General features: G+C 41.1%; 1 protein-coding gene across 8 annotated transcripts; it reads right to left on the bottom strand.

Annotated features, from left to right (window-relative positions):
* Positions 1-416: 416 nt before the first annotated feature.
* rab6a (RAB6A, member RAS oncogene family) lies at positions 417-27894 on the bottom strand. 8 transcript variants are annotated; one of them, XR_004210250.1, is made up of 9 exons: positions 27579-27864; positions 15777-15835; positions 10483-10536; positions 9500-9605; positions 8001-8112; positions 7292-7385; positions 6854-6947; positions 2250-2316; positions 417-2031 (listed from the first exon to the last, which is right to left on the bottom strand). XR_004210250.1 is itself a non-coding variant. In XM_020485301.2 (8 exons), exons 1-8 carry the CDS (start codon positions 27646-27648, stop codon positions 1967-1969), a joined length of 627 nt encoding a protein of 208 aa, XP_020340890.1. In that variant the 5' UTR covers positions 27649-27894; the 3' UTR covers positions 417-1966. The 8 variants fall into 8 exon arrangements, 6 of the variants coding, with proteins under 6 accessions (XP_020340890.1, XP_020340893.1, XP_020340892.1 ...); XR_004210251.1 differs by lacking the exon at positions 6854-6947 and adding an exon at positions 9227-9332 and having other exon boundaries at positions 27579-27854; XM_020485301.2 differs by lacking the exon at positions 6854-6947 and having other exon boundaries at positions 27579-27894.

The raw sequence follows: 27894 nt of genomic DNA, 5'->3' as shown, positions 1-27894 counted from the left end.
TCACTGTGATAGCTGGGAGGCTGTAATCACAAACTGATATGAGAGCTGACAAATGGTGGGCTTGTAGCTTACTGGTAGGACATTGATGTTGTCAGAAAGTGGATGCAGGGTTGATGGGGAGTGCAGACAGGCAAGATTAGAGTATACATTCTGACTTTACCCAGTAACTTCCCCTTGACATCTAACCATACCTGACAGAAGGTCAATACTCTGGTCTGAAATGTACAGTACCTTACAAAACACTACCTCGGTCTGAGGATGACAGCTAGTTTTGTCCATGTGTCAGACTTCTTAAACATTGCCCCTATTGACCCATATGTTGTGGGGAAATTATTTAGACTTAAAATATTGAATTCAAATATTTTCCATACTAACATAACACCACTAAGTTCACAGGAAATAACCAGACAACACCCTCTTTCCAGATTGCCTTGTCTAGCATTTATCAATTTATTATTCAACCATCAAAAACAACATTTCAGTTACTAAATGCAGACCTTTCTTGGGGATGTTGATAAGACACTGATGAATTCTAGCAGTGCAAATTATGCGCTTCATTGCACAGAGACGTGGCGGCGCAAAGCAGTTACAGTTTACCTCTAACATCCAGTTAAAACCATTTCAAAGAAAAAAGGTTACGAACTAAGACTACCAAAGAAAGGCCTTTCCTCCAAAAAAATACAAACATTGCACTGTTTTTTTCTTCAGTTAAATTTGCATTTTGGGGTGGAGTAGAGGGGTAGTGATGTCACCAGAAGAGCTGGGAGACATGTTTGAAAATCAGGTGGTTGACAAAATACTCTTATTAGCCATTTAGGGATCATCCCAACAATAATAGTATTAACAATAATACAAATGAAGAAACATGATCTATTAGAAATAAATATTACAAGTCATTATTAAATGAACATGTAAAATAATTATCATTAACAAAAGATCAAAACAAAAACAAGCAAAGAAAAGAAATTACTCTAAAGTGTCAATATTATAACAAACCTAACAAAGTTAGAAAAACCCTAAACCATGGAAGCCCTCTACAATTAACACTTTTAAAAAGGCATGTCTGCATATATTATGAAGTTGGGTTTGTGTTGAATTTGATACTTATTTCAATATACAAAAATCTTTTCGTAAACACTCCTGTTCTCCAAAGCAATATATTTTCATCTATGATAATTGTACTCTTTAGAAAAAAGTAAAGACCTAACCAAGAGATAGAAAAATGGCAGCCAAGGTGAAGATAGCCTTCATTCATTTGTGAGGAAAAGTAAGGGACAAATTAAGGACGGTCGTGTAGTGGTAGTGAGACAGCCCTTGTGTTGTATAATGTCACTGTGGTGGGACTGTGTGTGTGTGTGTGTGTGTGTGTGTGAGTTCTTGTGGTTTCCCTATAGTGTCGTCATGCCATGTTTCTGTGAAGTGACACTGTATGGCTGCTCTGTGGTGGGACTGGCATTAGGAATGGAGGTTGTTGTGAGCGATATTGATTGGGGGCTAAACTGTAATAATCCGTTCAGAACCCACTTATGGCAGAAACATTCCACTCAGTATCTATGGGTCTAGGTCCCTCACAGGCTGCCATCATTTGACAACTGCGCAATCAAACATTTCGGTACTACAGAAAAATAGGATACAGTGCTTGATTTTTGGGGGGATTTTGCCAAAGTAGAGTGAACGATCAACTGAAATAAAATAGCCTTCACATCCATACTGTGCTTGTTAAGCTTAAGGTCATCTCATTGAGAGAGCGGGTTACCACGACGACAAGAATGATGGACAGGTAGTGTTCTTCTCTTTCAGGCTGGGGAGAAGGAGTCAGGATTCAAGGGGTTCAGACAGAGGGAGAGCAGTCAAGCAGAAAGAAAAGGTACAGTATAGAGAGACATAGGGGGAGTGAATAAACCAGGGTGAGAAGGATCAAGAACAAAGCACAGGAGAGAGAGAGCGAATGAGTGATAGAATTGAGTTAGCAGGAGCAGCCTCCTTCGCTGATGGGCTGTTCTGGGGGCTTCTCCAGCTTTATGTCAATCACTGGGGGAGGAGGGGTTAAGGACCAACTCAAAGAGCTCAGACAGGAACACATGAAGTCTTTTCAAACACGTCCCATCTTCTCAATATGTTTTAATAGGTTTACAAGCTACCCAATAGGTGGCTGTAAATGTTCAAGTACAATCTGTTTCTACTATTGCCACTGAAAAACATGCATAGTCAGTCACACACACACACGTTTCTGCGTAGAGTAAGGATACTGTCTTCTCTGCTCTTGTCCTGTGTGCTCTCCATGCCAGGGAGGGCAGCGGCCACGCGTCGGAACAGCTGCAGGGGAGAGAACAGACCTCGTTTGTCAGAGTCAGAACACTCCAACCTTCCTGCCTTGACACCAGGCCTGCAGCTCTGTGTGCTCTCGTTCTTCTTAGTACGTCGTCATTGGTAGGGCTGACAATTACCATATAACCATGGAACCGGCGGTCATGAATGAAGACTGTCATGAAAATACATTAACTGTAAAAAATGTACTTATTATTTGTGGAATGAACAGCTGACTGAAAACGGGGTGGTTTGGCATTTACATGGTTGAGTCTGTTTCTGCTGTAACATGGACTCTACAACGTGGCTCCTTGCTGAAACAAGATGTTGTAAAGTCTGAGGTTGCCTAGGCAACACCCCCCCTCCCTGCAGCCTAGGTTGAAGATGAAAAGACAAGAGGATACCCCACAATGGGACCAGCTATGCTAGTTGATTTTCTAAAAAGCTTCCACATGGAATGACAACAAAGGTTAGGACAAGTTATCTTCAACCTAGCTTGCAGCAGCAGCACATGCAGTCAGGAGTGGAGGAGAGGAGAAAATGTTTCGTTTTTTTTTGTTATTACGATGACCGCTGTCATTTGTCTGAACAATTAGTCATCCAAAATTCCATGACCATCACAACTAGAGGCATTGAATTAAATAAACCAATTTACATTTAAGTTGGACAGCAGTAATCATATAAATGTCCTCCTCAGAGGTAAATACCATCCCATACCTGCTGGAAAGGAGTTTAAGATCATGCAGATCTGATGTATTAAATAGAATCCTTTGATACTAGTCGGAGAAAATCACTTAATCAAACCTGGAGTGAGAATTATACGTTTTAAAAAGATGTACAGTACTGTGCAAAGGTTTTACGCAGGTGTGGAAAAAATGCTGTAAAGTAAGAATGCTTTCAAAAATAGACATGTTAATATTGTATATTTATCAATTAACAAAATGCAGTGAGTGAACAGAAGAAAAATCTACATCAAATCAATATTTGGTGTGACCACTCTTTGCCTTAAACAGCATCAACTCTAAGTACATTTGCATACAGTCTTTGAAGGAACTCAGCAGGTAGGTTGGCCCAAACATCTTGGAGAACTAACCACAGATCTTCTGTGGATTTAGGCAGCCTCATGTGCTTCTCTCTCTTCATGTAATCCCCAGGGATGAAAACTGCTGAGAGCCCAAAAAGGTGACACTTATTTGTTGCACTGAAACATGCAAAAATCCCTGCCAGGGGGAAATGCAGGTTAACTAATTAAACAAAGAATATGATCTATATGATCAGTCTCTGTGTGTAAAATAGTGGTTAATGTGAACCTAATTCACAGCAAAAGAATGTAAAGAAAGCCATCCAATGTTATTTGTTGCTTAGACTTCACACTCAAGTCTTGAGAAAAAAAACACACTAATATTGCAGTTAGCCATGACAGCCTTTATAATAGAACGCTCGTGACCACACAAATATTGCACTTGGGAAAAAAACATCTTAAAGTAGAAATATAATTAAACAAACAGGCATTCTGTTTATGCTCTATTATAGTGGCCACTATAGGCATCGATTAAGTAAAAATAACTAAGTAGTCACACCCCCCCCCCCCCCCCCCCACACCCACACACGTTACTTTCAAGTTCAACACAACAAAGCCAATATCTTTGGACTACACTGCACACTATAACATGTGTCCACAGGCAGAAAGTGTACACTGTTCCACCATGTGCCAACTAAAGTGAGAAAGAAGGAAAGTGTGTGGTGTCCTTTCGCCTCTAGTGGCATCCAGCTTAAGCCAGGCCCAGCTCCACTTGATCCCTGAATCCACTTGTTTAACTTTTTATGGCTGGGGGCAGTATTGAGTAGCTTGGATGAACAAGGTGCCTAAAGTAAACGGCCTGCTCCTCAGTCTCTAATATATGCATTTTATTATTAGCATTGGATAGAAAACACTCTAAAGTTTCTAAAACTGTTTGAATTATGTCTGTGAGTATAACAGAACTCATATTGGAAGGCAAAATCATGAGTTGAAATCAAAACAGGAAGTCAGAAATCTGAGCTTGTATGTATTCACCAGAGTCCCCAATGAAATCCCCTTGATATGACTGATGTTGCACTGCCTAGGGGTTCCACTAGATGTCAACCATCAATAGAAATCATAATGAGGCTTCTATGTTGTTGTGGGAGTGAATGAGAGCAGAATATAGCAGATGTCCATCAAGCAGCCATTTTGTGATAGCGCTTTTTCCTCATGGTAGTCACTTGCGTTCCATTGCTCACGAAGACAAGGAGGAATACTCCGGTTGGAACTTTATTGAAGCTATTTGTTAAAAACATCATAACAATTGATTCTGTACTTAGTTTGAAATGTTTCTTCGACCAGTAATATCACCTTTTGAAGTTAACGCTGACCAGAATTCGCGTTTGGATATGTATACCAAACGCGCTAACAAAAGAAGGTATTTGCACATAAATAACAGACATTTTCGAACAAAACAAACATTTGTGGAAATGTGATTCCTGGAGTGCTTTCTGATGTAGATCATCATAGGGAATATTTATAATGTAATTTCTTGTTTATGTTGACGCCATCTTTGCGGCTGTGGTGTTTTTACTTTTGAGCGCCGTCTCAGATTATTGCATGAGTTTATTTTTCCGTAAAGTTTTTTTGAAATCTGACACAGCGGTTGCATTAATCTATAATTCCATGTGTATAACTTGTATTATCATCTACATTTATGATGAGTATTTCTGTTGAATGATGTGGCTATGCAAAATCACTTGATGTTTTTGGAACTAGTGAATCTAACATGCCAATGTAAACAGATTTTTTGATATAAATATGAACTTTATCAAACAAAACATGCATGTATTGTGTAACATGAAGTCCTATGAGTGTCATCTGATGAAGATAATTCAAGGTTAGTGATTAATTAGATCTTTATTTCTGGTTTTTGTGAATGCTATATTTTGCTGGAAAATGGCTGTGCTTATTGTTGTTTGGTGGAGACCTAACAATCGTTTGTAGTATTTCGCTGAAAAGCCTATTTGAAATTGGACACTTGTGGGATTAACAACGAGAATAGCTTTAAAATTATATAAAACACACATTTTAGGAATTATAATTATGAGATTTCGGTGGTTTGAATTTGGCGCCCTCTATTTTCACTGATCATATCGATCTCAGTTTCGGGATTGCAGCCATAACAGGTTAACAAACAACGCCTCGTTTTCACCTAATATTCTGAAAATGAACCACATACTGTAGATGGAAAACATTACTTAACAGATAGTGGTTAGTTCGTTAGCTAGTTAACATTTCACACAGATTGCCAGGGTCCAGTAAGCGACTAACGCGTTATAACTTGAGGAACGGCAAGGAGTCGAATACCAGTTAATACTATAGCGAATTGGTTAGGTTACTAATGTTAGCTCATCTGATGTTGTAATGTTAGCTGGCAAACGTTATCTGTTTGACTTTATAAGCAAGATCATTTTCACAACATGAACTCAAATTATTTGATCAGATAAATTGGCTAATGTTGGTCAACATTTCTCTGGCTAGCTAACAGAGAATTTGATCCAACTAGCAAGATACTTAACAATGCTAATACTTGTTCCCCCCTCACCTCAAACTTTCCAAATGCCAGTAGTTTTTAGTTACAGCTTATGAAGTACGCATCATCACCTTCTCACCCCCGTCTCCGTGGTCAGACTTCTTACCTAATGTTACCTCTTCGTTACCATTCAGGGGAGGCGCCGATGCTGTAACTGACATTCCAGAGCCGCGCCGATGCTGTAAATGACATTCCAGAGCCGCGCCGATGCTGTAACTGACATTCCAGAGCCGCGCCGATGCTGTAACTGACATTCCAGAGCAGCGCCGATGCTGTAACTGACATTCCAGAGCCGCGCCGATGCTGTAACTAGCACATTGTCTCTTCTTCCTTCAGTCACGTGCTGCGCTTCATTCTGTTATGTAAATGATCAGATGCCAATCAGATGCCTCCCTGAGGGTATTGCATGATGGATAAGTATCTGCCTGTACTTCTCAGCATTGAGGAGACCATTCATTCTGACCAAATCCCCAACTCCATTTGCAGAAATGCAGCCCCAAACTTGCAAGGAACCGCCACCATGCTTCACTGTTGCCCGCAGACACTCATTCGTGTACCGCTCTCTAGCCCTTTGACGAACAAACTGCCTTCTGCTACACACCAAATAGGAATTTGATTGACATTTATTTTGTTCATTTTGCATTTAGTTAAATGATAAATATAATCTATTAACATGTCTATTTTTAAACATTCTTAATTTACAGCATTTTTTCACACCTGCCTAAAACATTTGCACAGTACTGTATATCCCAGACCGGAGGCCAAAGTAGATAGTCTGTCCCAGTCTGTCCCAGGGTGCCCGGGGGAACATTCTGGTCTTTAGTTATTATGGCCAACATGGGATGGATGGGCAAGAGTTCTGAAAATAATCCAAGGACCCCATTTAGTGTAAAGCAAGCCAGATTTAAGAGAGTGTGAGCACTGCACACACACATGCTGTGCTCTACCTGTTTGATATTGTAGCCCGTCTTTGCACTTGTTTCAATAAACAGAACATTCAGCTCTTTGGCTCTCTGTTCCCCTTCCTCTGTGGTTATCTGTCTGCAATGTCCCACGACAACAGACACACACACGAACGAGAAAACAAAAGGAATAGACAATGTGAAGATCGAAGGATGAACATGCCGTGTTTCCTCCCGCTACCGCTGCGGCAGCCTCTGCTCCGTCTTAAAGTGCCCACACAGCCAGACTCTAAAACACCTCAGAGCACCAGCTTAGCTCCACGTTCAATACACCACATATGATTCTAATTAAAGGCTCTTCATTATTGTAGCAATTGACCCTAAACCTCTGACTGTGATGAGTGACCTTTTCAAGGGTGAGCCGAGGCAGAAGCAGTGGCAGCATGGACGGAGAGAACGACTCAGCCATACACATACACTCACCTGCTTGACGTTGTATCCTGCTTTAGCACTAGTCTCAATAAACATTACATTTAGCTCTTTGGCCTTCCTCTCACCCTCTTCAATAGCAACTTGCCTGTGGTAGATAAGAGGGTTAAACATGCAGAACAGCAGCTTACAGTCAGTTCAGAGAATCTAAAGCATGCCAATCATTCAAAAACACAGCCGGACAGCATCAATCACAAAAAAAATGGGAATAGTACAAAGAAGTTGTTTAAAGGCATAAAAGCATTGAGGGTTATAGTGACAAACCATGTTTAAAAAAATAAAAATAAAAAAAAGGTCTGTTTCATTATCACAATTGTTTGAACACACAAATGGATAAGACTCGAGGGTGAATCTCAATCTGTTGAATCTCTGAATAATGAAACTAATTCTAGGCCATGCTGAGCTCCAAAGGCCGTCTGTGTGTGATCTGCCAGATCTGTCTCTAGAGAGCCTGTACCAAGTGACGAGGCTAATAAGTCCCTGCTTAGCTGTCTCTAGAGGGCAGTGTTTCTCTCGCTTAACACAGGAGGGCCTAAAGGTCTCAGTCAGGAACTCACTGTGGCACCAGTCTTAAATCATTCTACAGTAACAATCAGTCGATTCATTAGTATGCTCTAATGGAGAGCCCTCCAGGACCTGGTCTGATGAGAACTGAAGAACTCTACAGGCTTACTGACATCACCCTTTAGTTATTATGTCACACCTTTTGTCTGCAAGGTCAGTCTTGTTTCCCACCAACATGATGATGACATCACTTCCTCTCTCCGTTCTGACATCATCAATCCATTTTGTGGTTTGCTGGAAAGAGTTGACGTCTGATAGAAGAGGGAGGGAGAGGGAGTTCAATGTTAATCTCCAAGTTGTGACAAGTACTGAATTATGGTAAGGAGCAGAAGGACAGAAAGATACTGTCTCTATATTTGCACTGACAACAAATAAGAACATATCATTAAACTACGTAAATCCATCTCCCATTTCCTATCCATCTAGGATTCTCTTATTATTTAGCCATATCCTTGTATTCTACCTTCCTGTCTGTCTATCTTCTTGTCTGTCCAGCTAGATGTGGTGTTTGTTTTTCTGAAGAGAAAGACTTCCTCTTCCAGTTAAATAGCCCTGCTGCAGCGCCATGTCTCCTTATACAGTATCTGCCCCTAACGGTCCTCAAACGCACATGGTAGGAGAGACGTGAAAAAGGAGACATCTCTGAACATTACATTGAAAGGCTGCAATATGATAATTTCATAATGGGCAAAATAGGCCTCTGAAGCAACATCAAAGCTGCCAATACCAATTATTTGAATTAAACCAATAAGACACTTCATTATTTTGTACGCATGTGTCAACAGAACTAGCAAGTAATTGGTGGCCATAATGGGGGGGGGAACAGACATTAAGAAAGATAGCAGAGAAATCAAGATAAAAAGGAAGGATAGAAAAGAAGTGATAGGTTGCTCTGTTGGGGAAAACAAGATGATAAATCTGCCATCCATGTATTCATGACCACAAATCTAAGAAACCACTAGACTATGGATTAAGTCAATGGTTCTTTAGTATTAGATTTCCCCGACTGATATTGTAGCCTAATTGGGTTTGCATGTAGTATTCTACCGAATGCTTTGCGCTCCTAGTATCAATAAACAGATTAGCATAATCTTTTTATATTTGTTACAGAAACAGAAGCTTTCAGACAACAAAAAATGCAAAAAGCTAACAAAAGAATTATGGACTTATCCAAGTGGACTCACATACAAAAAGTGGGAGGGAAAACATCTACAAACAAGAAAAGGGGACAAAAAGGAGGAAAGATAGAGGGTGGGAAAACAGAAAAAAAGAAGAGGGAATTGAGCCAGCGGTGAAAAATGAGGACATCTTTTGTTTTGGTCAGCATCGTTCCATCACTTTTCCATCAATAGGGGCCGCACTCACTTGTGATGTCATAGACTACCACAGCCACGGTGGAATCTCGTATGTAGCTAGGGATCAGACTCCGGAAGCGCTCCTGGCCGGCTGTGTCCCAAAGCTGCAGTCTCACCTGAGCAGCACGTTAGCACCAGCACACAGGGAGAGAAGGAGAAGGGGAGAGATGGCGGAGAGGAAGAGGTGGTGGTAAGAGAGGGGAGAACTGGACGAGGGTTGAGGAGGGGTGGGGAGGGGCACGCACGCACGTCGAGTGGGAGGGGCGCGGATGCGAGTACCTACTTGTGATGTCGTATACTACGACAGCTGCGGCAGAGTCTCTGATGTAACTGGGGATGAGGCTACGGAAACGCTCCTGCCCAGCCGTATCCCACAACTGCAACCTGATCTGTTGCGGATGGGAGGGGAAATAAAAGAAAAGGAAAAGGAAAAATAAAGGATGAAAAGAAAAGAGAAAACGAGTGCAGAAACAAAGGAAAACATGAGGTAAGAAACCATAGAGTAAGGAAATAAAACAAAACCTAATCAACTCATGAGAGAAAAAAAGAGGGAGAGGGCTGCATGCAGGGAGTGTGTGACCATAGGAGTGGTGAGGGCCAAGGGAATCATGGGTACTAGGCCTCATTTCTGAAATGTTCTTCCCTCGTTCAAACTTGATGTTTAATTTTAACATGAGAATGAAGAGAATATGAGCAGATGGGAAAAAGGGAAGAAAATAATGAGTTTGTCTGGAGAAGAAAGCTAGCAGGAAGGAAGATGCAAGGTAAGCGCCAATCCCAGGCCAGGCCGGCCCTCTGGCTTCTTTAAGGTGCTAGTGTGTGCACTGTCTGGTGGGTGTGTGTGTGTGTGTGTGTGTGTGTGTGTGTGTGTGTGTGTGTGTGTGTGTGTGTGGGTGTGTGGGTGTGTGCGCGAACCTGGGCCAGGATAAGACACTGTTAGAGCAGACAGAAATCAGGTCACCCAGTATCACCAAAGTCCCAGAAACCACCAGTGGCAAGGACTCAGGGACCTGTGTGATTGGGTGGGGGTGTGTGCGTGCGTGCCAGTTGAATGGGTACATTTTTTAATTTCAATGAAACTGGATTGAAGGGAGACATTTTCAAAATCACCATAATGAAATGTAACATTCAGTCAAATCACAATGCGACAGTCATGACTAACAGACTCACTTAAAAATGAACTAATTCCTCTCATAATCAATATATTATGACAAAATCAGCATGCTACCACTCAATGGAATTTAAAAAGGAGAAAGTAAAACTTACTGTTCTGTCTTCGAGGTACATGGTTTTAGACAAAAAATCTATTCCTATTGTGGCCTGGAAATGTGAAAGAACGAAGAGAATGAGACAGAACATTCTAACAATTATGATGGTAGATTGATAAGGAAAGGCTTGAGTACTGTACTTAAACTGAAGGAACAAACCTATTGCCCATGCACCTAAAAAAAAAAAAAATTCAATCAAAAGAAAAAAAGTTTTAGTTGAATCGAACATATATAGTTGGCCCAAAATTAGCTCCAACTTAAAAATAAATTTAAAAAGTATGCAAAAATGTAGTCTAATTTAAATTGCGTGTTTGCTCAACTTGTCTCATGTTCATTCAACTAGAAATTATTATTTGGGCATCTTCACTAAACAAGGTTGTGGAACTAGTTACACAATGTGCTTTTGACATAGGCTACAATTTTTTCTACTTACATTTGGCAGACATGATTACATTGTGCTTATTCAACTATACAGTAATTATTATTCAACATGTCCTGATTTGAACACACAATCTCTTGTAGAGGTTGGCCGATTAATTAGGGCCGATTTCAAGTTTTCATAACAATCGGTAATCGGAATATTTGGACACCGATTATGGCCGATTACATTGCACTCCACGAGGAGACCGCGGCAGGCTGACCACCTGTTACGCGAGTGCAGAAAGGAGCCAAGGTCAGTTGCTAGCTAGCCTTAAACTTAACTTATAAAAAACTATCAATCTTAACATAATCACTAGTTAACTACACATGGTTGATGATATTACTAGTTTATCTAGCTTGTCCTGCGTGGCATATAAATCGATGCGATGCCTGTTAATTTAGTATCGAATCACAGCCTACTTCGCCAAACGGGTGATGATTTAACAAGCGCATTCACAAAAAAAGCACTGTCGTTGCACCAATGTGTACCTAAACATTAACATCAATGCCTTAAAATCAATACACAAGTATATATTTTTAAACCTGCATATTTAGTTCATATTGCCTGCTAACATGAATGTCTTAACTAGGGAAATTGTGTCACTCCTCTTGCATTCTGTGAAAGCAGTGTCAAGGGTATATGCAGCAGTTTGGGCTGCCTGGCTCGATGCGAACTGTGTGAAGACCATTTCTTCCTAACAAAGACCGTAATTAATTTGCCAGAATTGTACATAATTATGACATAACATTGAAGGTTGTACAACGTAACAGCAATATTTAGACTTAGGGATGCCACCTATTAGATAAAATACAGAACAGTTTCATATTTCACTGAAAGAATAAACGTTTTGTTTTCTAAATGATAGGTTAATAATATGGTCAAATCCGGAAACTAAGGCTCGTATTTCTGTGTGTTTATTATATTAGAATTAAGTCTGATTTGATAGAGCGGTCTGACTGAGCGGTGGTAGGCAGCAGCAGGCTTGTAAGCATTCATTCAAACAGCATTTTCTTGCATTTGCCAGCAGCTCTTCGCTGTGCTTCAAGAATTGCGCTGTTTATGACTTCAAGCAATACTAAAGTGCCTATACGAACATCCAATAGTCAAAGGTATATGAAATACAAATGGTATAGAGAGAAATAGTCCAATAAATTCCTATAATAACTACAACCTAGTACCTGGGAATATGGAAGACTCATGTTAAAAAGGAAACACCAGCTTTCATATGTTCTGAGCAAGGAATTTAAAATGTTAGCTTTTTAACATGGCAAATATTGCACTTTTACTTTCTTCTCCAACACTTTGTTTTTGCATCATTTAAACCAAATTGAACATGTTTCATTATTTGAGGCTAAATTGCTTTTGATGTATTATATTAAGTTAAAATAATAAAAGTGTTAATTAATTTAGTATTGTTGTAATTGTCATTATTACAAATGTATATATAAAAATCTGCCGAGTATATCGGTGTTGAAAAATCATAAATCGGTCGACCTCTAATCTCTGGCTCACGGCGTACCAATCTTCCTGTTACGCCAGCATGTATGTGTCAATGACTGATTTCACCTGTATTGCTACACTTTGCAATTCAAAGTAAATCTCGGCTCTGTTAAAAGTACACTCAAGTAAAACCATTTTATTTATCTGTCACTAGCCGGCTACCACCCCGTTACTCAACCCTGCACCTTAGAGGCTGCTGCCCAATGTACATAGACATGGAATTACTGGTCACTAATAAAATGTTTATATACTGTTTTACTCATTTCACATGTACAGTGGCAAGAAAAAGTATGTGAACCCTTAGGAATTACCTGGATTTCTGCATAAATTGGTCATCAAATTTGATCTGATCTTCATCTAAGTCACAACAATAGACAAACCGTGTGCTTAAACTAATAACAAATTGTATTTCTCTTTTCTATGTTGAATATTTATTTTATTTAACCAGGTGGGCCAGTTGAAAACAAGTTCTCATTTACAACTGACCTGGCCAAGATGTGCAACACAGAGTTACACGTGGGATAAACAAACGTACAGTCAATAACACAATAGAAAAAATCTATATACAGCGTGTGCAAATGTAGTAAGATTAGGGAGGTAAGGCAATAAATAGGCCATAGTGGCAAAATAATAACAATTTAGCATATAATTTAAAACATTCACAGTGCAGGTTGGAAAAAAGTATGTGAAACCCCTAGGCTAATGACCTCTCCAAAAGGTAATTGGAGTCAGGAGTCAGCTAACCTGGAGTCCAATCATTGAAAAGAGATTGGAGATGTTGGTTAGAGCTGCCTTACCCCATAAAATAACTCACAAAATTTGAGTTTGCTATTCACAAGGAGCATTGCCTGATGTGAACCATGGCTCAAACAAAAGAGATCTCAGAAGAACCAAGATTGAGAATTGTTGACTTGCATAAAGCTGGAAAGGGTTACAAAAGTATCTCTAAAAGACTTGATGTTCATCAGTCCACAGTAAGACAAATTGTCTATAAATGGAGAAAGTTCAGCACTGTTGCTACTCTCCCTAGGAGTGGCCGTAAGGGAAAGATGACTGCAAAATCAGTGCAGAATACTCAATGAGGTTAAGAAGAATCCTAGAGTATCAGCTAAAGACTTACAGAAATCTCTGGAACATGCTTGCATCCCTGTTGATGAGTCTCCGATTCGTAAAAAAATAAACAAGAATGGTGTTCATGGGATGACACCACGGAAGAAGCCACTGCTGTTAAAAAAAAAAAAACATCTGAAGTTTGCAAAAGTGCACCTGGATGTTCCACAGCACTACTGACAAAATATTCTGTGGACAGATGAAACGACAGTTGAGTTGTTTGGAGGAACACACAACACCATTTGTGGAGAAAAGAAAAAAAAGGCACAGCACAACATCAAAACCTCATCCCAACTGTAAAGTATGCTGGAGGGAGCATCATGGTTTGGGGCTGCTTTGCTGCCTCAGGGCCTGGACAGCTTGCCATCACGGATGGAAAAATGAATTCAAGCTTATCAAGACATTTTGCAGGAGAATGTAAGGCTGTCTGCCTGCCAATTGAAGCTCAACAGAAGTTGGGTGATGACACTCCAAGGTGGCATAGCAGTTCAGACGTCTTTTGTCCTTGTCGTGTGTGTATGTGTATGTATATATATTTACAACTTTTTTCACATACATTTTATTTTTATTTTCCATCAACTCATCTTCAAAACACTCTCCTGCAACCCGCCTCACCAATTTATAAAAAAGTATTATTTACCTCAAATCTGTAATCCTCCAAGAAGCTAGCCTGAAACTAGCCAGAAGCTAGCCAGAAGCTAATCCAGAAGCTAATCCAGAAGCTAATCAGAAGGTAGTTCAGAAGCTAGTTAGCTCCTTTACTGGCAAATCGTTAGTATTCAGCTAACCACGGTTTGTGGTCATCAGCTATCCTTTAGCTCGAAAATCTATCGCCAGTTCTGTACGGCGCAGCGCGGCTCGGAACGGAACATACCGGACCAATCTCTCTCCATGTCCCTGGATTTCAACTGCTCTCTGGACATTCATACCCGGATCTCACAGCTAGCTAGCTGCTATCCGTGTGACTATCGGCCTTCGTCGATTCCAGAGCAAACATCAATTATTCAATTATTTTTTCTCCACAAGATAGAACTGCCAAAGGGGGCGGTGTTGCAACCGGCTGCTATCTGAATAGACAATCGGACAATTTATTTATTTTTCTTATTATTATTATTATTATTATTATTATTATTATTATTGTTTTCTTCTTGGGCCTCTATAACTATATCTATTGTTTTTATTTTTGTTGTTGTGTGATTTGGATTAATCCCCTCTACCACACGGAACCCCACTAATCTACTGACGGAACGCAAGAGGTGGCTAACAACAGACCTCCATCCTATGCTAGCTTGCTACCGATGGCCTAGCTAGCTGTCTAAATCACCAACCAACCTCTCCACTCACTGGACCCTTTGATCACTCGACTAAGCATGCCTCTCCTTAATGTCAATATGTCTTGTCCATTGCTGTTCTGGTTAGTGTTTATTGGCTTATTTCACTGTAGAGCCTCTAGTCCTGCTCACTATACCTTATCCAACCTATTAGTTCCACCACCCACACATGCAATGACATCTCCTGGATTCAATGATGTTTCTAGAGACAATATCTCTCTCATCATCACTCAATACCTAGGTTTACCTCCACTATATTCACATCCTACCATACATTTGTCTGTACATTATACCTTTTATGACCAATATTTGCGGAAATCCGGGTATTTGCCACTGCATTCTAGTCAATACCACTGACATTGCTCGTCTTTAATATGCATATATTTCTTAATTCCATTCTTTTAAATTTGTGTGTATTGTTAGACACTACTGCACTTTTGGAGCTAGGAACACAAGCATTTCGCTTCACCCGCAATATCATCAGCTAAATATGTGTATGCGACCAATAAAATCTGATCATTTCTAGTAGAATTAAGATATGAGACAAGTTGAGCAAACACATTTTAAGTTAACTGAATTGCCTGTTTTCTTAAGTTGGAGCCAAGTTTGGGTCAACTAAACATGTTAAATTCATGTAACACTAGCCGAAATGTTACTTTTTTTTAAAGGCTGTGGAACCAGTTAGTTAATAATATTAATTAGTTTAAAATATTTTTTTACAGCGTAGTCAAGCGCAGCACTACCACACCGGACTCAAATGGCTAATCATGAAGACTGACTAGCTGAATCAATTGTGTTTGTCTGGAACAAAAGCTTGCCCACTCTGTAGGAGGACCAGGACTAGGGTTAGGCATTGAGACCAATGATGTAATAAACCTAGCCCTAACCATCATATCCAGATTCAACTCTCTATGTGTGGTCTAGCCTCACCTGGTAGGTGTTGTCGAAGCTGTCGTACATGAACCTGGTAATCAATGATGTCTTCCCCACTGAAAAACAAGACAGGCTCATGTTATGACCAACATTTTTATAACCCCATTAATCGGTTTAATAAAACATGTACTACAGTCTTGAAGGGCAAGTAACACACCAGTAAGGCTGGCAGATTGTCTGTTTTGTCAGTACTCTGACAAGTCTCATTTCACATAGCCAACACAGAAATAGAATGAATCATTCCATTTCTATGAACTAACATGTTCCAGCCTGATTTGATGCATCAAATCTCCAGCAACTCCTCAGTCAATTTGCAGGCCACAGCTCATCACAACTGTATGACTTGACTCCACCAACCAACCATCAAGAGGCCTGGAGTAAGAGTCCAGGAGGAGGTGTCTGAGTCTGCATGCTCACCATAAGAAACCCAACACCACAATATAGACTGCAAATCAACAAGGGATTTCTGAGTGAAAAACCAGCAAAAATGACATAAGAAAATCAAATGTTTTTTGTATAGACTTGGAAAAAAACCTTTAAAGGAATGCTGGGAGATTGTCAGTGGCGGTGCCAGCCCAGACCTGGCCCTCTGAAACCAACACTCCCTCGCCCTGCACTGGCATGTGACAACACTAAGGGAAATTAGAGGGGGATTTAAAAAAAAACAGGGAAGAAGCAGAGGAAAAGCAAGAAGAATGGACAGCATTTTGTTTCATTGCTCCAGTCTACCACATTGTGGAATGCACAAGTATTCATTTCCAGTACAACCTCCCTCTCCCTACTCCTTTCTACCGCGTCCATGTACGTCTCACCCGGCCACTATCATATTACTGCTGTGTCACTGTTGAACCTGGCTGGGTAGCCTCAAGTCATGTATCCTGAGCAGAGCTCTCAAAAACACAGCCTCGGGAGCAGTGTCCAGAATCACAGTACACACAGCAATCTGTACCATCAATATAACACTACACTAAAGGTTGAACGATTGATCATATTTTTTTTATTCCTTTATTTAACTAGGCAAGTCAGTTAAGAACACATTCTTATTTTCAATGACGGTCTAGGAAAGGTGGGTTAACTGCCTTGTTCAGGGGCAGAACGACAGATTTTCACCTTGTCAGCTCGGGGAATCCAATCTTGCAACCTTACAGTTAACTAGTCCAACGCAATAACGACCTGCCTCTCTCTTGTTGCGCTCCACAAGGAGACTGCCGGTTAGCGCAAATGCAGTAAGCCAAGGTAAGGTGCTAGCTAGCATTAAACTTATCTTATAAAAAACAATCATAATCACTAGTTATCATCAACCATGTGTAGTTATTACAAGATATTATCTAGCGTGTCCTGCGTTGCTTGTATGCTCAGTTAGATTATATGCATCTAAGTATCTGACTGAGCGGTGGTAGGCAGAAGCAGGCGCATAAACATTCATTCAAACAGCACTTTCGTGCGTTTTGCTAGCAGCTCTTCGTTGTGTGTCAAGCATTGCGCCGTTTATGACTTCAAGCCTATCAACTCCCGAGATGAGGCTGGTGTAACCAAAGTAAAAATGGCTAGCTAGTTAGCACGTGCTAATAGTGTTTCAAACATCACTCGCTCAGCATTGGGGTGGTTGTTTCCCCTTGCTCTGCATGGGTAACGCTGCTTCGATGGAGGCTGTTGTCGTTGTGTTGCTGGTTCGAGCCCAGGGAGGAGCGAGGAGAGGGACGGAAGCTATACTGTAACACTGGCAATACTAAAGTGCCTATAAGAACATCAATAGTCAAAGGTTAATAAAATACAAATGGTATAGAGGGAAATAGTCCTATAATAAACTACAACCTAAAACTTCTTACCAGGGAATATTAAAGACTCATGTTAAAAAGGAACCACCAGCTTTCATATGTTCTCATGTTCTGAGCAAGGAACTGAAACGTTAGCTTTCTTACATAGCACATATTGCACTTTTACTTTCTTCTCCAACACTTTTTTTTTGCATTATTTAAACCAAATTGAATACGTTTCATTATTTATTTGAGGCTAAATTTATTTTATTGGTGTATTATATTAAGTTAAAATAAGTGTTCATTCAGTAGTTGTAATTGTCATTACTACAAATAAAAATATAGAAAAAAATTGTCAGATTAATCGGTATCGGCTTTATTGCCCCCCAATAAATCGGTATCGGCGTTGAAAAAAAAACTATCGGTCGACCTCTACACTACACAATATTGGAACGAATGTGTGCAGGATTTGAGCACGATGGACAGGCAGTAGTCTATATTTTGCTACATTTAATATGGACTGGATCAGATTAGCCAGTTCTTGCTGTAAGATGTTACCCCACTCTTCCACCAAGGCACCTGCAAGTTCCAGGACATTTCTGGGGGGGGGGGGGCATTGTCATGCTGGAGGGTCATGTCAGGATGAGCCTGCAGGAAGGGTACCACATGCGGGAGGAGGATGTCTTCCCTGTAACGCACAGCGTTGAGATTGCCTGCAATAACAACAAGCTCAGTCCGATGATGCTGTGACACACCGCCCCAGACCATGACGGACCCTCCACCTCGATCCCACTCCAGAGTACAGGCCTCAGTGTAACGCTCAATCCTTTGACGATAAACAAAGCCGACCATCACCCCTAGTGAGGCAAAAACCGCGACTTGTCAGTGAAGAGCACGTTTTGCCAGTCTTGTCTGGTCCAGCGACGATGGGTTTGTGCCCATAGGCGACGTTGTCTGGCGAGCCTCTCTCAGCCAATTGCGGACAGTCTGAGCACTGATGGGGGGGAATTTGGTGTTCCAGGTGTAACTCAGGCAGTTGTTGCTGCAATCCTGTACCTGTCCTGCAGGTGTGATGTTCGGATATACCGATCCTGTGCAGGTGTTGTTATGTGGTCTGCCACTGCAAGGACGATCAGCTGTCCGTCCCATCTCCCTGTAGCGCCGTCTTAGGCGTCTCACAGTATGGACATTGTAATTTATTGCCCTGGCCACATCTGCAGTCCTCATGCATCCTTACAGCATGCCTAAGGCACATTCACGTAGATGAGCAGAGACACGGAGTAGCTTTCTTTTGGTGTTTTTCAGAGTCAGTAGAAAGGCCTCTTTAGTGTCCTAATATTTCATAAGTGTGACTTTAATTACCGTCTGTAAGCTGTTAGTGTCTTAGTGTCTTAACGATCGTTCCACAGGTGCATGTTCATTAATTGTTTATGGTTCATTGAAAAAGCATGGGAAACAGTGTTTAAACCCTTTACAATGAAGATCTGTGAAGATATTTGGATTTTTACGATTTATCTTTGAAAGACAGTGTCCTGAAAAAGGGACGTTTCTTTTTTTGCTGAGTTTACATAGTTGAAGTTGGAAGTTTACATACACTTTAGCCAAATACATTTAAACTCAGTTTTACAATTCATGACATTTAATCCTAGTAAAATGCCCTGTTTTAGGTCAGTTCGGATCACCACTTTCTTTTAAGAATGTGAAATGTCAGAATAATAGTAGAGATTTATTTCAGCTTTTATTTCTTTCATCACATTCCCAGTGGGTCAAAAGTTTACATGCACTCAATTAGTATTTGGTAGCATTGCCTTTAAATTGCTTAACTTGGGTCAAATGTGTTTAGTAGCCTTCCACAAGCTTCCCACAATGAGTTGGGTGAATTTTGGCCCATTCCTCCTGACAGAGCTGGTGTAAATGAGTCAGGTCTGTAGGCCTCCTTGCTCGCACACGCTTTTTCAGTTCTACCCACATATTTTCTATAGGATTGAGGTCAGAGCTTTGCGATGGCCACTCCAATACCTTGACATTTTTGTCCTTAAGCCATTTTGCCACAACTTTGGAAGTATGGTTGGGGTCATTGTCCATTTGGAAGACCATTTGCGACCAAGCTTTAACTTCCTGACTGAGGTCTTGAGATGTTGCTTCAATATATCCACATAATTATCCTGCCTCATGACTCCATCTATTTTATGAAGTGCACCAGTCCCTCCTGCAGCAAAGTACCCCCACAACATGATGCTGCCACCCCTGTACTTTACGGTTGGGATGATGTTCTTCGGCTTGCAAGCCTCCCCCTTTTTCCCCCCCAAACGTAACGATGGTCATTATGGCCAAACAGTTCTATTTTTGTTTCATCAGACCAGAGGACATTTCTCCAAAAAGTACAATCTTGTCCCCCATGTGCAGTTGCAAACCGTAGTCTGTCTTTATGGAGCAGTGGTTTCTTCCTCATCAAATCTACACACAATAACAAAATAAACATTTTTAAATTCTTGCAAATATATTAAAAATAAACAAAATGACCTTATTTACATCATTATTCAGACCTTTTGCTATGAGCCTTGAAATTGAGTTCAGGGTCTTCCTGTTTCCATCCTTGAGATGTTCCTGCAACTTGGAGTCTGTGGTAAAATTCTATTGATTGGACATGATTTGGAAAGGCACACACACACACACCTATATAAAAAAGGTCCCACAGTTGACAGTGTATGTCAGAGGAAAAGCCATGATGTCGAAGGAATTCTCCGTAGAGCTCAGAGATAGGCTTGTGTCGAGGCACAGATCTGCAGCATTGAAGGTCCAAGAACAGTGGCCTCCATCATTCTTAAATAGAAAAATTTTGGAACCACCAAGATTTCCTAGAGCTAGCAGCCTGGCCAAACTTCGCAATCGGAGAAGGGCCTTGGTCAGGGAGGTGATCAAAAACCCAAAATGGTCACTCTGGAGGTCTGTCAGAGTTCCTATGTGAAGATCGGATTGTCTAGATTCTCTGGTCTAATGAAACCAAGATTGAACTCATTGGCCTGAATGCCAAGCGTCACACCTGGAGGAAACCTGGCACCATCAGCAGGGACACTAGTCAGGATCAAGGGAAAGATGAAGAGCGAAGTAGAGAGTGATCCTTGATGAAAATCTGCTCCAGAGCGCTCAGGACCTGACTGGGGCAATGGTTCACCTTCCAACAGGATAACAACCCTAAGCACACAGCCAAAACGACACAGGAGTGGGCTTTGGAACAAGTCTCTGAATGACCTTGAGTGGCCCAGCCAGAGCCTGGACTTGAACCCGATCTAACATCTCTGGAGACACCTGAAAATAGCTTTGCAGCGACACTTCCCCATCCAACCTGACAGAGATTGAGAGGATGTGCAGAGAAGACTGGGAGAAACTTCCCAAATACAGATGTGCCAAGCTTGTAGCATCATACCCAAGAAGACTCAACGCTGTTATCGCTGCTAAAAGTGCTTCAAAGTACTGAGTAAAGGGTCTGAATACTTATGTAAATGTGACATTTCCTTCTTTCCTCTTCCCCACACCCCAAAAAAGTTTTTGCTTTGTCATTATGGGGTAGTGTGTGTAGATTGAGGGGCAAAAAAACAATTTGATACATTTTAGAATAAGGCTGTAATGTAACAAAATGTGGAAAATGTCGAAGGGTCTGAATACTTTGAATGCAGTGTATAGTGTAGTAAATGGTCATCTAAACTGCTGTGAAACATTTTCCATAACCAAAAATATTTACATTTTCAGCTGGTGTACAAAAATCAAAAGAGGCAAAAACAAAAACAGGAAGCATAGAAATAAAACAGATCTACCGCTTCTTACTTGCTTTCAAATGAGAATGATAGATCTAGAACTGACATTGCTATGTGAATTTGGTCAAGTCTCCCAAAAAGATATATAGATATCTATAGCAACTTCAACAATGATAGCCCCTTGAATCATTCAGAGAAGATGACGGTTTCGGCTCGGAAGAATGTGGACGTCTTTACTGTCGTGTAAAAATGGGTACAGAAAAAAAGCTGACCCACTAGGAAGGTGCAACTGACACTTCAGCGTGAGAACGACACTTATCAAGAGAGCTAGTTCCACCCATGCCCCTTCTCTATAGCGAGCCCTTCATCTGGCCCACTGAATGTTGTTAACCTCAGCCCAAAGAGAGGATACGAGAGCAAAGGGAGGGTGGAAGACAAACGACACAGAAAGGAATGTGTAAAGAAAAAAAAAAAAAAAAGTGTGAGTTGGCCTCAATTCTCCTCAGCTTTAAAGCTTTAAAGCTTCTCTCACCTGTTTCAATTATTAATATGCTCTGCTGGCAATCTATGTACCTCAGTGTGTGGGTGAGTGTCTGTGCCCTCCCTCTTTTTAAACAGGTCAAATATCTTCCTTAGAAGACCGATCCTAAAACTCACATATCCTCTCCTCCCAGACCCCTCCCAAACCAGCAGGTTCACCCCTCCTCCCATTTCCCTCATGGTAGGACATCCCCCCCCCCCCCAGGACACAAGTCTCCTGTCAGCTCTATTCCCCCTATACCCGTTCCCACTCCTATTGTTCTGTAGTCAGTGCCAGTGGGCAGACAAAGGCGATCTGCATTTGGGAAAGTTCAAAAGAATGTTTAATGAGCCAAAATGCAGAGGCCCACCACTTCCTAAATACAAAATTGTATTTGGTCTTTCATTGAATTAAACACAAGAGTTGTTTGTTAACACATTTTTACTTACCAGGTAAGTTGTCTAAAAAGTGGGAACACTTTACAGCAACAACCTGGGAAAGAGTTGCCGGGGCGATGATAGTTGAAGCTGGGGATGATTAGGTGGCCAGGGTAATATGATGGCAATCTTGGGAATCAGCCAAGAAACCAGGGTAAACACTCCCTCCCTACTCTTATCAGGACCTCGATTTAACATCTCATAATTATTGGGACGGGTAGGCCTAACTTGGTAGGGTCTGGGTTTAGGGTCAGGCCATCCTCTCAAACATGTTATTACACTAATAAGACTTAATTGTTAAAAAAAACCTGGAAAGTAAAGCAGAGGAGTCTGGTGGGAGGAGCTATCGGAGGATGGGCTCACTGTAACGGCATAAATGGAATGGTACCAAACAAGAAAAATTGAAACAACGTGCCTGACCCTGTTCCACTGAGTCTTCCCACCTGCCTCCGATGCAAAGTCACTTCAAAATCTATACTCAGCTTAATGGGAGTCTGTGGACATTACATATCAAACAAAAATCTGGAGTGTGAAATGTATTGTGTGTAAGTTTCCCAACGGTGAGGGATTTATACTGACCAGGCCTATGTGTGCACATGAAAAGGCAGTAGATAGTTTGTCACCCTGATCCAGTGTCAATCTCTCACGCCAGTGCGGAAATCCACATTTACATAAATGTCTGTGGTGTGAGGTCAGTAGGGGCAGGACGATTTCAGTATCTCAATACTCGTTAGTATCATCATTAACTTCTTTAGCACTGGTTCTAGTGGCATGCATTCAAAATGAGTAGCTTTTCTTTTGCAAAATAACTATGAATTAACTAACTTATTTTGAAATAATTGTCAACATATAAACATCAAATTAAGGTGTGGGACATTCACTGTATTACAAGGAACAATAGCAGGTGTATTTCGCTCTAGTAGCTGGCATATTCTGTCCGTTCATAATGCACCTGGGGCAGCAGGGTAGCCTAGTGGTTAGAGCGTTGGACTAGTAACCGGAAGGATGCAAACCCCCGAGCTAACCCACTGTTCCTAGGCAGTCATTGAAAATAAGAATTTGTTAACAGACTTGCCTAGTTAAATAAAGTTAAAATAAAATACCTGTGGGAACATACCGGCTCTCAAAACCCGACAGCAGAAAGTTGGCCAATAGTATCCGAGAGATTGTTTGGGAGGAAATTACCTCAGCCCTCGAATTGCAATTAAAAACTACTTAATCCCTTGCACTGCTCACTTCTAAAGTGGATACAGTGCATTCCGACCACTCAAATTTTTCCACATTACAGAATGATTCAAAAATGGATTAAATCGTTTCCCCCCTCAATCTACACACAATACACCATAATGATGAATCAAAAACAGTTGACATTTCTTGCAAAAATATTTTTTTTAATAAAAGAAAATATAATACCTGGAAATATCACATTTACATAATGTGATATTTCAGTTTTTACATCCGGTTTCCTCCAGATGTGATGCTTGGCATTCAGGCCAATGAGTTTAATCTTGGTTTCATCAGAACTCAGAATCTTGTTTCTCATGGTCTGAGAGTATTTAGGTGGCTATTGGCAAACTAAGCGGGCTGTGATATGCATTTTACTGAGGAGTGGCTTCCATCTGGCCACTACCATAAAGACCTGATTGATGGAGAGCTGCAGATATGGTTGTCCTTCCGGAAGGTTCCCCCATCTCTATAGAGGAACTCTGTCAGAGTGACCATCGGGTTCTTGGTCACCTTCCTGACCAAGGATCTTCACCTCCGATTCCTCAGTTTGGCCCGGCAGACAACTCGAGGAAGTGTCTTGGTGGTTCCAAACGTCTTCCATTTAAGAATGATAGAGGCCACTATGTTCTTGGGGACCTTCAATGGTGCAGCTTTTATTTTAAAGAATAAATACAATAAATACACTTCAATTTTTATTTGAAGGCCGTTGCTCCCGCCTGAGAAACTTGCTCCACCCTCCAGTCAAACCAGCTCCACTCACAATCTCGCAGCGTAGCCAATGGCTGTGATACTGCCCTCAGCACAAGACAATGATGAGAACACCCCCTCAATTGGGTAAAAGGAACTCATTATTGCCAAGCATTGGATTTCATTATTATATTGTCTATGTTCAAAGACATTTAGACAATGACTCCACGCGAACTAAAGAGGTACGGACAAAAAAAAGTGCATTCGGAAAATATTATAAAATGGATTAAATACTTTTTTTTATTTTTTTATTGCTCAATCTACACACAATACCCCATAATGACAAACCGAAAACAGGTTTAGTAATGTTTGCAAATGTATTACAAATAAAAAACTGGAATATCTTATTTACATAAGTATTCAGACCCTTTGCTATGAGACTCGAAATTGAGCTCAGGTGCATTCTGTTTACATTGATCATCCTACAAATCTTTCTACAACTTGATTGGAGCCACATGTGGAAAACTCAATTCATTGGACATGATTTGGAAAGGCACACACCTGTCTATATAATGTTCCACAGTTGACAGTGCATGTCAGAGCAAAAACCAAGCAATGGGGTCAAAGGAATTGTCCATAGAGCTCCGAGACAGGATTGTGTTGGAGGCACAGATCTGGGGAATTGTACCAACAATTTTTTTTAATTTTTTTTATTCAGCAGCATAGAAGGTCCCCAAGAACACAGTGGCCTCCATCATTCTTAAAAATGGAAGATGTTGAAACCATCAAGACTCTTCCTAGAGCTGGTCGACGGGCAAACTGAGCAATCGGGGCCTTGGTCTGGGAGGTGACCTAAGAACCCGATGGTCACTCTGAGCTCCACAGTTCCTCTGTGGAGATGGGAGAACCTTCCAGAAAGACAACCATCTCTGCAGCACTCCACCAAGCAGGCCTTTATGGTAGTGGCCAGACAGAAGCCACACCTCAGTAAAAGGCATGACAGCCCTCTTGGAGTTTGCCAAAAGGCACCTAAAGACTCTCAGACCATGAAAAACAAGATTCTCTGGTCTGATGAAACCAAGATTGAACTCTTTGGCCTGAATGCCAAGCGTCACGTCTGGAAGAAACCTGGCGCCATTCCTACGGTGAAGCATGGTGGTAGCAGCATCAAGCTGTGGGGATGTTTTTCAGCGGCAGGGACTGGGAAAATAGTCAGGATCGAGGGAAAGATGAACAGAGCAAAATAGAGAGATCCTTGATGAAAACCTTTTCTGTGGCACTCAGAATCTCAGACTGGGGGCAAAGGCTCACCTTCAAAACAGCTGTGCAGCGATGCTCCCCATCCAACCAGACAGAGCTTGAGAGGATCTGCAGAGAAGAATGGGAGAAACTCCCCAAAGACCGGTGTGCCAAGCTTGTAATGTCATACCCAAAAGACTTGAGGCTGTAATCACTGCCAAAGGTGCTTCAACAAAGTACTGAGTAAAGGGTCTGAATATTTATGTAAATGTGATATTTCAGTTTTTATATTTTAATACATTTGCAAAAATTGTCATTATGGGGTATTGTGTGTAGACGAGGGGGGGAAACGATTGAATACATTTTATAATAGGGCTGTAACGTTACAAAATATGGAACAAGGGGTTTGAATACTTCCGGAATGCACTGTATTGAAGTGCCATACAGACTGAGGTTGCTTTCTTGTGTGGCTACAGTACATTGTATCCCTATGGGCTAAACTGTTGAGGATAGATGGCCAGTCCCATATGGGCTTCCACACAATCATCCCATCCATCCGTCCCCCCCCCCCCCATCCGTCCGTGTTACCCAGCAACAGCCCCAAAACGTCACTGCTCTAGAGGAGATCTGCATGGAGGAATGGGCCAAAATACCAGCAACAGTGTGTGAAAACCTTGTAAAGACTTACAGAAAACATTTGACCTCTTGTCATTGCCAACAAAGGATATATAACAAAGTATTGAGAAACTTTTGTTATTGACCAAATACTTATTTTCCACCATAATTTGCAAATATATTCATTAAAAATCCTACAATGTGATTTTCTGGCATTTTTCTCATTTTGTCTGTCATAGTTGAAGTGTACCTATGATGAAAATTACAGGCCTCTCTCGTATTTTTAAGTGGGAGAACTTGCACAATTGGAGGCTGACTAAATACTTTTTGCCCCACTATATTTGAAGTGTAGCATGGGTTCTGGTTAAAGGAGGGGGATGTTTGTTGCTGACAGTGGTATATAGGATAGCCTACTTTATAGCCTTGCCTACGATGAGAGGAACAGATTGACGTACAGCCCACCTCCATACCAGCCCACCCCCTCAGCAGTGCTGTGATCAGGCTGGTCACCCAGGCTTCACTCCAGTCCTTGGTTCTCCCTCAATGCACTTTCATACTGAAAACCACAGGCCTTAAATCAGGGTGGTTCTGTCTGCAATGTATGTTGTATGAAAGTTGGGTTTCAGGTATACCGGTTCCATCCAGCATATACAATAGCTCAAATTCTCAGAATCAGAGATAGGCAGATTGTTTCATAAGAATGGTGATGCTTTTTAAAATCACAATTGCCACCACATCATGAGAATAGAGAGCTGTTGAAATGTACAATATGAAGTCCCCACATCAGAGAAAAAGACAGTGCTGGCTGGCTGGCAGGCAGGCGCCTATAAATCAACCATATAACGTTGATACTTGGTTTGACATGCAATGAGACATCTTTCTTGGCACAGAGGCTGTCTTTAGCGAGAGTGACGACTGAGATGGTTAGCACCAGAAACTCTACAGCCGCTCTGAAAACCAAAGACAAATCTGACTGAATAAACACACCAGAGCAAACCCTAGCTATAGTTATACAATAGCGGCTAGTTATTGTAGTCGTAGTATGTAGCTAGGTTAGTGGTTCATGTATTGATTTATTTTAGCTAACGTTACAAACCGACTGCTGACTAACTAGAAACAATTAGTCTCCCAAAAACAGCTTGTTAGTTTAGTTAACTTGCTAGCCTAAATAGCTAGCTTCCTGACCTGTGTCGAAAACATTAGTTAAAATAACTGGCTTACACTGCCAAATAGTTAGCCAACTAACCATAAATTAGTTAGCAATGTAAACATTTGATATCACCGAAAGGTTAAGTTAGATACCAATGATCGGTAATCGTAGCTAGCTATATAACTGAATCGCCATGGTCTCAGTTGTATGACAGTCGGTGGATATCGATTTTTAAAAAAGAGACTCGCCCAAGATGAACAGGGCTGGCATTAGCTAGCTAGCTAGCCAGCCAGCTAAGTTAGCAAGCTTTTGATCACATAGCTAGCTATTTAGCGAACTCAGTGTTAAAAATATGTCTCATTTTCAACCTTGGCCGAACGTTACATCATATAGTTTTCAGTTGTACACTTACCGCTCTGCTCGCCAAGAAAGACTAATTTAAATTTCCTTAGAGGGTTTCCGAAATCTCCTGCCGCGGTCATGACTGCAGTATAGTTAGGCAGGCAAAGGCAAGTTGGAGACTGTGGGAGAAACACACTAGGGCCCTACTTCAGTGAGCTAGCTAAATCGCTAGCTAGCCAGTTCGTTAGCTACCTAGCATTAAGCAATGCTCCTCTAGTGCAGTATATTGGCCAGACTGGCAGTCGGTGAGTTTAATAGGTAATTGGCTAGCTAAACCTCAGCACTCCCCCCAGTGTGTTGTGAGCAACATTAGCGTGAGCAACAAT

The sequence above is a fragment of the Oncorhynchus kisutch genome, linkage group LG6 (assembly GCF_002021735.2).
Source record: "Oncorhynchus kisutch isolate 150728-3 linkage group LG6, Okis_V2, whole genome shotgun sequence".
Taxonomy (NCBI): Eukaryota; Metazoa; Chordata; class Actinopteri; order Salmoniformes; family Salmonidae; genus Oncorhynchus; species Oncorhynchus kisutch.
Note: the sequence above shows the minus strand (reverse complement) of the source record. Positions and strands in the feature narration are given on the sequence as shown.